At 46.2% G+C, this 11,684-nt stretch overlaps 1 protein-coding gene across 1 annotated transcript in view; it reads left to right on the forward strand.

Annotated features, from left to right (window-relative positions):
• MACROH2A2 (macroH2A.2 histone) overlaps positions 1-11,515 on the forward strand; it is a 46,336-nt gene extending 34,821 nt beyond the window's left edge. The window contains exons 6-9 of the mRNA XM_090278133.1: positions 284-383; positions 4,730-4,819; positions 9,066-9,240; positions 10,777-11,515. Of these exons, the coding sequence (XP_090134259.1) occupies positions 284-383; positions 4,730-4,819; positions 9,066-9,240; positions 10,777-10,942 (531 nt within the window). The 3' untranslated portion in view covers positions 10,943-11,515. The remainder of the gene's footprint in view (positions 1-283; positions 384-4,729; positions 4,820-9,065; positions 9,241-10,776) is intronic.
• Positions 11,516-11,684: the final 169 nt, after the last annotated feature.

Genomic DNA, 11,684 nt, shown 5'->3' on the forward strand with positions numbered 1-11,684 from the left:
GCAGCAATTGTTGCCAATTCTCTTACACATCACGTTTTCCTCCCTCTTTCTCCTTCCCCTCTTCTCTCTCTAAAAGTAAATTAAAAAATAAAATCTTTAAAAAAAAAAAGAAAGAAAGAAAACCAGACACCTGGGAAACTTGAGATAGTTACTCCATGTATAGCCCTTTGTGTTGACATTCAGTATTAATAATTGAGAGAATGAACAGATATAATGTAAAATATGAAGATTTTTAACAGGATTTCATCTTTTCTGCCCTTTTCATCTTTTCTTCCTAATGCAGCTGTCCCTTACCCAGAGTGACATCAGCCATATTGGCTCCATGAGAGTGGAGGGCATTGTCCACCCAACCACAGCCGAAATTGACCTCAAAGAAGATATAGGTAAGGTCCTGAGACTTCAGTAGAAGTGCCATAGGATAGTCCGCTGTTCAGACAAGTTCTTGTGAAGCTGGTCATTGTAATCTGGATATACCCTGCTTGGAGTACCATGTCAGATTCTGCTTTGTATATAGCTGAACAGCATTACTAGAGGGTAACTTTGGTTTTAAATCTGCATATATTTTTGAAATTTTTATTAAAGTGCTATATAAAAATAAATCATTAGCGCAGAGCTTGGTGAATTTTTCTCAAAGTGAACACATCTTGGAAACCAGCACCTTGATTATGAAGCAGATCCTTACCAGCACCTCAGAAGTCCCCTTTCTTCCCACTCCCAGTTACCACTCCCTCCATGGGTGACCGCTATCTTATCTTCTAAAGCATAGATAGTGTCATCTGTTTTAGTTTATGAAAATGAAATAATGCAGTGTGTCTTCTTTTGGGTATCTGGCTTCTTTTGCTCAACTCAGTGTTTGTGAAATCCACCCAAAGAGTTGAAATTCATCCTTTCATTTTCTTTACTGTATAATATTCCACTGTAGGAATATACCAAAATTTGTTGATCTGTTCTACCATTGGTGGCATTTGGGTAGTTTCCAGTTTAGACAATACTGAATAATACTGCTATAAACATTGTTGTACATGTTTTGGGTAAAACTCTACATATGTTTTAAGTGTTGAGAACACCATTGGTAAAAAGGAAATGGGCATCTAGGAAAAGTTAGGTGTCTTTAAGGTAGCAGATGTTACCAGGCTTGGTAGAAGAGCTTGGGAAGGGAAGCTCTCATGGGCACTAGAAACATTGTACTAGCACACGGAATGGTCATCATCTTAGCCACTTTCATAAGAGAGAAGTGCCTTAAATGCTCCATTGAAAGAATGAAGTGAGCAAAGAAAGGGCTTTGCCTCTGGGATGCAGGGCTCACTTCTGATATAGGTGATTTGAGGCAGTTGCTAGTCATTCAGCCCTGGATGGCAGCACCAAAGGCCTCAGGGTGCTGGGCTCACTCTGTCCCCCTCTTGGCAGCAGAAGCCACTTGTTTTGCAGAAAAAGAGAAAGGACAGCAGTAGGGACTGGGGTGGGAAGGGAGTCATTACAGAGAAGCAAGACTTCTCTTGCACCAAAACAGAGATGGTGAAAATTCCTTCCTCACTCTTCAGACCCAGCTCAGGCCCTACCAACTGCCAACTCCAATCTCTGTGGAAAGACTCCCCCGGTGGCCTTAATTAACCTTGAGCTCTGTTTGGAAGTGTGTCACAAGCAAAACAAATGACGGTGTCCTACCTTATTACTCCTATAGCTTGCATTTTTATTTTAGGAAAACAATGAAGGTATTCCAATTTTTTAAGTGGCAGGGTGGTGGTAGAATAGAAAAAATGCTGGTTTTGGAGGGAAAACCAAGCTCAGATACAGCAGTGGAGTCAGCTTGCATCTGTGTCCTGGATTTTAGAAATCACTTCCTAGCTGTGTGACTTTAAGCAGGTTTCTTACCACTCTGAACCTCAGTTCCCTCCCCTGTCAGTTCAGGTACAGTAGTTCCTGGCTCATGGGGCTGCTGTGAAGATTAAATAAGATAACACATGGATGGTGCTTAGCACAGTACTGGGCTTATAAGCATTTGATAAATGATAGTCTTATTGTTGCTGTATCATTAGAAGGGGTCCCTCCCATCATGCTCCATCTCCGCTACCATCGCTGAAACCAGTAACTCCATGCAAATAAGAGCCTCAGTTATTCTTTTTAAAACATTGTTTGCTATTACAGAAAAGTTCAGGCATGTTGCTATTACAGAAAAGTTCAGGCATGCATAAAAATAGCAGAAGAGTATAATGAAACCCTATGCACCCAGTTGCAGAAATCATCAACCCATGACCAAATTGTTTTAACTCTGCCCCCACCTATATCCCTCCAAACATCATAACATTTTATCTGTGAATATTTCTGAATAATGAGGGCTATATTTTAACAATATAACCATAATACCATATCACAACTAAAAAAATTGTTAATATCAAATGTCAGTGTTCAAATTCCAGTCATGTCTTAAATTAAATTTTTAAAAATTTGTTTATTTGATTCAGGATCCAAATAAGTCCACGCATTACAATTGGGTGATGAGTCTCTTAAGTCTCTTGTAGCCCATAAGTTCCCCTTCCCTTTCTCTCTCTCTCTCTCTCTCTCTCTCTCTCTCTCTCTCTCTCATTGTTTTTGTAATCTATTTGTGGAGGAAGGCAGGCAATTTGTCCTGTAGGGTTTCCCACAGCCCAGATTTTGTGGCTTGCATACTCCTGGTGTTCTTTGACATGTTTCTTTTCTGTCTTTCTTATAAGTTGGTAGCTAATCTAAAGGCTTAATAAGATTCAGGCTAGTCGTCTTTCATTGATGCTCCTTTTCTATGTTTGTCCATCCATTAGGGGCAGCAAAGTGGAGATGCTCTAATGCTAGCGTTCCTTCATTTCTTCACTGGAGTACTTCAACAGAGAGCAACTCCCCTCATCAGAAGTCCTCAGGGAAGGGGGAGGACTCACCTTGCCTTTTACACATTCCCATCTGCCCCCTGACCTGATTGCAGAGTGCAGCAGCTCAGACCTATTTCCCCTGCTTTCAGCATGAACTTGGCAGCCAGCTTTGGTTACCTGGCTTTCTCCATGCTTCTGTGACCCAGCAGGTCAACACTGGCCCGGCGTCTGAGGGCCAGAAAGGAGACTTACAGGCACTGGGATAGGCGGTGATCACCGTTTCCAAACTGTATTATTGAAACCCAAGTACATTCACAAAGAAGTCCCCTCTCCACCCCCTCCCCAGTGGACAGTGACCGCTAAAATGACACTTTCCCTAACTGAGGTGCATAAGGCATTGTGGCTCTCCAGATATCCTTGTGTGTGTGAATGTGGAGTGGGGAGGCTCCCTCATCCAGCTTCTAGGAAAGTCTCTGAATTGAAAAATAATAACTACTAATAACCTTAAAGAAAGAGAGTTGAGACTTGCGCCAGACATCCAGATCGCCAAATTCAGAATAAAATGAGCATAGATGAGGGGAAATACCTCGTCTCCCACCGAGAGCAGCAGCCATCCTGGTCTGGACAAAGCACCCATGTGTCTTCTCAGAGGCATGAGGAATCCCGGAGCACAGATGTTGGGCTCCTAGTGGGCAAGACGGGAAGTCCTGCCATCTCCTGAGGCTCCACTTGGCCTCTGCAGAAGTACAGCCCTGGAGTATTGAATAGAGAATTGTGCTAACATCAAAGACTTGAAGGATCTCTGAGCAGAAAGCTCTGCACTTTTCCATTGAAAATCAAGATGTCCTGGGCCTGTCTGTCCTTTGAGCCCAAGGACTTACAACGCATTGGTGGTGGTGAGAGGGGAACACGACCCCAGTACTCTACCAAGAGGTCTCTGCTGAGCTATTGGTCACCTCAGGCCTGGGCTCACCATTGTGGCTGCATCCCCTGGACCCATTGTGGCTCTGGGACCAGGCTTATAAGCTGATAACAAGAGAGACTGTGAAATGCTCCCCATTATGGGGTGTTGCCATCAAATCAAGACACTGAATTTAACTAACATCGCAGGGACTGAGCCCAGAGAACAGAACACTGGAGCCTCAATATAAGAAAAAAAAATTATCTTCAGGATTCATGTCATGAGATATTTTATGGCCAAATCACCCCCTAAAAAGGTCTTTTATGAGTTTATTAGAGGCCCTGGCCAGGTAGCTCAGTTGGTTAGAGTGTCGTCCTGTTATGCCAAAGTTGTGGGTTCAGTCTTCAGTCAGGGCACATAAAAGAGTCAACCAAGCAATGCATTAATAAGTGGACCAACAAATCAATGCCTCTGTCTCGCTCTGTCTCCCCAACCTTCCTCTTTCTCTGAAAATGAATAAGTAAAAAAATTAAAACCTTGGCTAGGTGACTCAGTTGGTTGGAACATGATCCCATACACCAAGGGTTAAAGGTTCGATCCCCGTTCAGGGCACATACTTAGGTTGCAAGTTTGATCCCCAGTCGAGGCACATATGGGACTTAACCAATCCATGTCTCTCTCTCTCTCTCTCTCTCTCTCTCTCTCTCTCTCTCTCTCTCCCCTTCCCCCGCAAAATCAATAAAAAGACATATCCTCAGATGAGGATTAAAAAATAAAAAATTTTAAACAAGAGTTTGTTAAAATCTAAGCCAGAGAGTTCTGCCACTGGTGCCCATTGACTAACCAGGATTTCAGCTGCAGAATTTTATTCCAATTTTCTAAGTATGTTTTCTTTGTTTTTTCTGGCCTAACAAAATTATGTCAAAGAGTGTAAGTAATGAAACTGAAAAGAACAACCACAGTAGCTTCCCCTTCTTCTCCTTCACAGGTAAAGCCTTGGAAAAGGCTGGAGGGAAAGAGTTCTTGGAAACGGTAAAGGAGCTCCGCAAATCCCAAGGCCCTTTGGAAGTTGCTGAAGGTAAGTGTGGAGTTGGGCCCGTGTTCCCAGCACAGCCTCTCCACCTTCCTCTCCAGCATTAATGCTCCACCAGGTAATCATCTGCAAAGGAAAATGTGCCGTAACTGATCAGAAAGCTATTTTTTAATTTGAGCAGCCCCATGTAGATCGTTTCATATGCTTTGGGGACTGTAAAATACCTGGATAGTTCAGGTCAGTTTGCATTAGTCCACCAAAAAATGGTCAGGAGCTATTGGGTAACTTTATTCTGCGCAAACATTCTTCTCCCTTTTTCCCTGGCAGCCACCAATCTGCCTCTGTCTCTATGGATTTGCCTGTTCTGGACACGTTATATAAATGGACTCATATAACATGTGACCTTCTGTGTCTGACTTCTGTCATAGAACAGTTTCTTCATGGTCCATCATGTGGTAGCATGTATCAGAACATCATTCCTTTTTATGGCTGAATAATGTTCCATTTTGTTTATCCATTCATCACTTGGGTTGTTTCCACCTTTAGCTATTGTGAATAGAGCTGCCATAAGTGTTTGTGCAGAAGTGTTTGTCTGAACAACTGTTTTTAAGATTATTGGGTAATTTTTGACGGGTGGGTCCAACTGCAGGTCTGTGTCCTGACCCCACCACTCCCAATGACCATCTAGTCAGTGCCAGGAGCCGCCCTTGTGCTGGGTCTCCAGAGACAATAAGTCCCACTCCTGCCCTCAAGCACTGGACAGTCTAGGAAGAAAGAGACCCCACAGTAAGGCACAGTGACTACAGAGCTCTCCCTTTGCTTGGGGGAGAAGGGAGGCTCCATGAAGGTGTAAGACCCACTTGAGGGCAGGGACATTGTGTCCATAACGGAATTGTGCATGAGAAGGCTCCGGTCATGAGCCAGCAGGGAGCAGCAGGTAGAAGGAGAACCTGTATAGACAAGAGGGACATCTTTGAATGTTTAAGCCGGGGACTGTCATGATCAGATTAGGTTGCTGGAAAAGTAATGGGGGCTTCCCGACAAGGAAGAGTGTGAGTCCACATTTTATAATCTGCACATTACCATTCCCCATATATATAGCAATGATTGAGCTTTTCTTTAACTTCAAGACAGAGCCACACTGAAATATAAGACAGACGTGTGGATGGGCAGGGATAGGAGACCCACATGCGGCAGCCGCAGGGGAAGGTCTAAGTTCTATGCTGGGTTCCAGGTCTGGAAATATGCAGAACCCAACTCTTAAATGGTGATGAGACCGAGTCACCTCACCCTCGGGGAAAACCTAAGCCAGGCTCAGTGCCGAAAGCAAAGGCTGGATAAAACTCACATGGTCTTTAGTTCTGATCACCACCCAGTATATGGCTTGTGTGAAATCTGTTTTCTGGGGTAGCTGATGGGAGCAGGGAGTCCCACACCCAGGGCACTGGCCCAATGTCTGCACTTACCACACCCCACATCACCATGAGACAGAGCCCTGAATTGGCCATGAAAGACTAGACCTAAACTGGGGGTCTGGGGGAGGCAGTTAGCAAACGGCCTGTCAGGGTGGGAAGGAGGAAAAAATAGCAGCTCTCCATAGGACGAGAGGCTCCAGCATGCTTCTAGAGATCCAGAGGCAGAAAACAGAAGGTAGAGAAACAGTATTTTAAAAAATCATGGCTGAGAATTTTCCAGAATGAAACCCATGAGTCCTTAGGTTGAAAATATTGAGTATAATAAATGAAAATCGTGGTGACACGAAGTTCAAAATTCAAGAGAAAACTGAAAAACAACCAAGAGGAAAGGCAGAGTGTTTGTGGACAGTTCTCCTGACAGCGGACTTCTCCTCAGCAACAAAGGATGCCTAGAGATGGGGGAGAAATTCCTTCCAAGTGCCTGAGGGGAAAAACTGTCAACGGATAATATTTTGTTATTATTCAAAAAGGAAGGCAAAGGATGCGGGATTTCAGACTTCCGGAGCTGAGAGTCAGAAATTCACAGGCACTCTCTGCAAGGACTGCTGGAGGCCTCACTGTGAGAAACAAGTGAATCCAAGAGATGGCTGCAAGGAACGATCTTGAGCTAAGAAACTGGTACAAATCAGTTAGGTCTAAGTCTCCATGGCCTGGGAGTGGTGTCTACCTGGGAAGAATGGACTGGTCGGGATGAATCTGGAAAAGGGGATGCAGTCCATCAAGTTCTAACATCATATTTCATTTAGTTTCAAAACACCATCACCTATAAGATACGCCCTGTTGTATCTTATAAGAAAGAATAGATTTCCAAGATGGGGTGTCTATTAGGAGACCCCACAGAAAGCCAGGACACATTCAGTTTAAGAGCAAGCAAGACATGAGCCCACCATGTACGTACCAAGCTGACCTTGGCATTGGGTTAACCAAGGGGAAAAAAGCCTCACTAGAGAATCTGAACCATAAACCAGCACTCCAGCAGATTTGCAGCCAAATCCAGAGTGGCCCAAAAACCACAGGCAGGGAAGTTAAGATGACGTGACCTTGGTTTGGTAGTGTTGTCAGGTGACATAGAAGCAAATGCAACTTCTCTCTGAAAGAACTCAGCTCAGTCCAGGCTGACAGTGGTTGTAAGGTGCAACCTGATTTCAGCCGGGAAGCTGGGTGGGAGGTGATGGTGGAAATGAAGCAGACAGGCCTGGAATGAGACGAGTCTGAGGAAACCGACTGGTGCTCCCTTGACAAAGAGGGGGAAAGGGGAATCAGGTTTCCAGTGTCAGTGATTTTGTTGGGTGCATGTTGGACCTGAGGCCCATGTCACAAGCCATGTGAATGCCTTCTCCCTGCACGTTCCCCAGATGATCAAAAAGATGATCACGGTCTGAGGGAGTGTATGGCCAAGTCAGTAGCTCTCAACCTACAGAGGATCCTAAGTCACTCGCACAAGCCTTGCGCCAGACCTGAGTCAGGAATGGGGTTGGGGGGAGGGGTTAAGATCTGTTTATTTGTTAGAAGTCTAAAAACCATTGTATTAGTTTCCTATCAGCCCTGGCTGGTTTGGCTCAGTGGATTGAGCGTCGGCCTGCGAGCTAAGTGTCGCTGGTTCGATCTTCCAGTCAGGGCACATCAGAGAAGGAAAACTCTGACTCCAAAAAACCTCCGCTGCCTTGCGGCATACCTCTTCAGGGGAAAGGCTAAGGGAGTAAACCCCGACAGAAAATCCGGAGCCGGAGTCCCTAAGGCGGTTTGACGTTGTAGTCAACACCGGCAACTCCTGCGGCGCACCTGAAGCCAAGATGTATTGACTCCGTCTTTCCCTTGGACCCTTCAGCTGCGAAGAGAGGGGGGGTCTGCTGCATGGGCAACAGCAGACCCTCCATATCACCCTGCCCAGGCTCTGTAGCTTCAGCTTCACTGGAGAGGACACTCCAGCGTCATCGCAAGATGTCGATTCAACACGGGAGGAGACAGATACCGTGTCACTCCCGAGTCGGACTGCACAGCCATTCTCAGCGGTGCAGATAGACTCTTAAGAAGCTACACCATCGTCTCTCGAGACGGACAGCTGCCGATGAGTTTCCTATCATTACTATAACAAATTACCACAAATTTCATGGCTTCAAACAACACAAATTTATTCTATTATGGTTTCTGGAAGTCAGAAGTCTACAAGCAGTTTTTAAAAAACTAAAATCAAGGTGCTGGCAGGGCTGGCTCCTTCTTAGAGAAGCTCTTCCTGCCTTGTCCAGTGTTAGGCTGCAATGCTCCCTGGCCCCTGGATGTGTCTTTCCCATCTCTGCTTCATCGTCACCTCATTTTCTCCTACCTTGACCTCCCTGCCTCCCTCTTAAAGGATTATCTCCGCATCTCAAAATCCCTGGTTGAATCACATCTGCAAAATTCCTTATGTCCTATAAGGTAACATTCACAGGTCCCAGGGACTAGGGTGTGGACATTTTGGGGAGGCCATTCCTCAGCCCACCACAGCGACCAGAGGTGATTCTGATGTGACCTTCAATTAAGAACCATGATGAATAGGCAGCCTAACCTAGTGACTAGTTGGCAGGCCACATGAAAGTCACATGCTGTCCCATCAGCTTTAAGAGAAGCTTGTGCCTACTGTCCAAAGCAATTCCAGCACAGCTCCTGCTCTGTGAATGTCTAGTCCCCATGGAGAGCACAGACCATTGTCCAGTCAACTTCTTTATCACCTTCCTGTCCCCCACACATCTAACATGTACATGTGGGGTCTGGCCTAAGCCCCTGGCTTAAGGTGAAGACTAGGAAGTAACCTGCAGTGTTTCTCTCTCATATCCTAGCCGCCGTCAGCCAATCCAGTGGACTTGCAGCCAAATTTGTCATCCACTGTCACATCCCTCAGTGGGGCTCCGACAAATGTGAAGAGCAGCTTGAAGAGACCATCAAAAACTGCCTATCAGCAGCAGAGGACAAGAAGCTCAAGTCCGTGGCCTTCCCACCCTTCCCCAGTGGCAGGTAAGAGGCGCTTCTCCAGGCAGGCAGTGGAGGTTCTGAGTCTAGCTCTCCCACTTATTCACGTCCACTCTGGCCATTCCAGATGACATGGCCAAGGGCTCCAGTGCAGCTAAGCCTGCTGGCCGGGTGATAGGGCAAGAAACCCAGTCTCCAGCCTTCAAAGTACTCGGAGAGAGGCAGCGGGGAAGGGCAAGAGGCAGAGTTCTTTTATGAGAGTTCAAAGCCCACGTTCCCACCAGCTGTCCCTGTCTAGCACACATGATCAGAAAACAGCCCAGCAGCGGTGACCCCACCACATTAGAATTCAGAATCTCAGACCCACCCAAGAGCTCCTGACTGCCTCAGAATCCCTGGGGATTCCAGTGCTACTCTGGAGGGAGGAAGGCCAAGAGGCCAAGGCTCTGCCATGCACACCCAGAGAAATGAAAGGCTCTCACCTAGGGTTTGCTTTTGGGCGTTGGGAGAAACGACCGTACTAATTGTCACAGACCCCAACTGGGCACGAGAACAGAAGTTCGGGTAAATAATGAGGGTATCATCCTCACATGCGGCATGTCCTCTCCCTTCATGATTGTAGCCAAAGTAAGTTAATTACCTTAGTGTTGAACTCCTTCTCTCTTGGGAGATGCCCCAGTGACATTGATATGATTTATCCTCAAAAGATGTTCTGTTAAAGTCGAGTTCTGGGCAGGCTAAGAGGGACATAAGAGGCCGAGCTTCCTGCTGTAATCCTATTGCAACCAAAGCAAGCAGGGCTGAGTCCCCAACGCCCATCCCAGAAGCTGTGAGCTGGGTTCTTTACACAGCTGCAACCACGTGCCATGATGTCCTGGACTGGGACACTACCTATGAGTCAGAATTATATCAGACAGGCCCATCCTGGACCCACCCAGGAGGGCTTGGTGGCCCACAGAACCACAAAGCCTGTGTCCGTGGAGACTGGTTCCATGGCCCACCTGACAGTGCTATCTTGGCTCCCTGGTGCTTGGGGCCCTGCCCAGTCACTGCTGCTGAAATGACATATGCACATCTATAAGGGTTGTTGAGAGAAAAAGGAAGCAGGAAAAAAATTATGAAGACAGGCTTTTGAGTATATACTTTTGTCCTTTAGTAAACAATCTATCATGTACACCAGTTGTGAGGGAGCTAATAAAACCTTTACATACTTTTTTGAAGGCCAGGTATTTGAAATGCTGAATTGATAGTGTTTTTAAAGCCATTCTTGACTTAAGTCAGGCTACAGGTTCAAGCACAGGGCACCGCTCACTAGCCAGCCCTATGACCTGGGCTAAAACCACTGTGTCTCTGAGTCAGTGTGGCACGTGTAGAGTGGGAATACGAGTCCCCTACTTGTGCCCCCAAGGCTGTCCCTCTGGCTAGCATCAAAGGAGATCATGCGTGGACCAGCCGACAGGGGGTGAGAGCCAGGGCCCAGTGCCAAGATAAGCGGGCCCGCATTGCCCCCACCCCGGGCTGAGTTACTCCATGGGTCCCAGGGATCAAAGTGACATGGGCTCCTCTTTCCCTTTGGCCCAGAAACTGCTTCCCCAAACAGACGGCCGCCCAGGTGACGCTCAAAGCCATCTCGGCCCATTTTGACGACTCCAGCGCGTCCTCGCTGAAGAACGTCTACTTCCTCCTCTTCGACAGCGAGAGCATCGGCATCTACGTGCAGGAGATGGCCAAGCTTGACACCAAGTAGCCGCCATGGCCACACTGTCCAACAGGAGTTGGAGGAGGATCAAAGTCACAGGAGCGGGTTTTATTTTTTAAAAGAGAGAGGAAGGGTGATGCGGGGAGCGTGGGGCGGCTGAAGGGAAGCGGGTGGCAGAGGCTGCGGAAGCAGGTCCCGCCCACGGAAGGAGCCCTCTGCGTTTTATATTCTCGTTAAAAAGAGCTTCAGTCCTAAAAACCAGGTCTCCACGAGGGGTTCTTTCCATGTGTTTTCTTCCTATTGTTTTAGAACTTTTTTTAAAAACAGACTCCATTTTAGATTTATAGCATTGACTTTTACACACAAAGAAAAACCCTTTCAAAATTCTTAAGTTTTCAGTTTCTCCTTTTTTGCAAGGGAAGAGGGCATGAAAGTGCCTCGGGCTTTGCTGGCTGTCTGTACTGAGTGAGGAGGAGAAGAAAATTAGAAAGCATCTCACTGGTGCTTTATTTTCTGTCTTAGTGCCCCCCACCCTACCCCTATAATATCTGTAACTACTCTTAAAAAGGTTTTGCTTCAGGCTTTTTTCTGTTTTGTTTTGTTTTTTAAAGAAAAAGAAAATGAAAGGAAAAAAAAAAAGCATCCAGTGTCTTTCTTACAACATACTCTTTTATTGCAACATTTCGTCAGTTTGGAAAACTGTCATCACGGGTGGACATGTTTAGAATGTTATAAATAGAACAAGGCCTGTCTCTAATGGGCTCAGAGGCGGATTAAGGTTGGTTGAGAA

This window comes from Furipterus horrens, unplaced genomic scaffold (genome assembly GCF_987537825.1).
Source record: "Furipterus horrens unplaced genomic scaffold, mFurHor1.1.pri manual_scaffold_5, whole genome shotgun sequence".
Taxonomy (NCBI): domain Eukaryota; kingdom Metazoa; phylum Chordata; class Mammalia; order Chiroptera; family Furipteridae; genus Furipterus; species Furipterus horrens.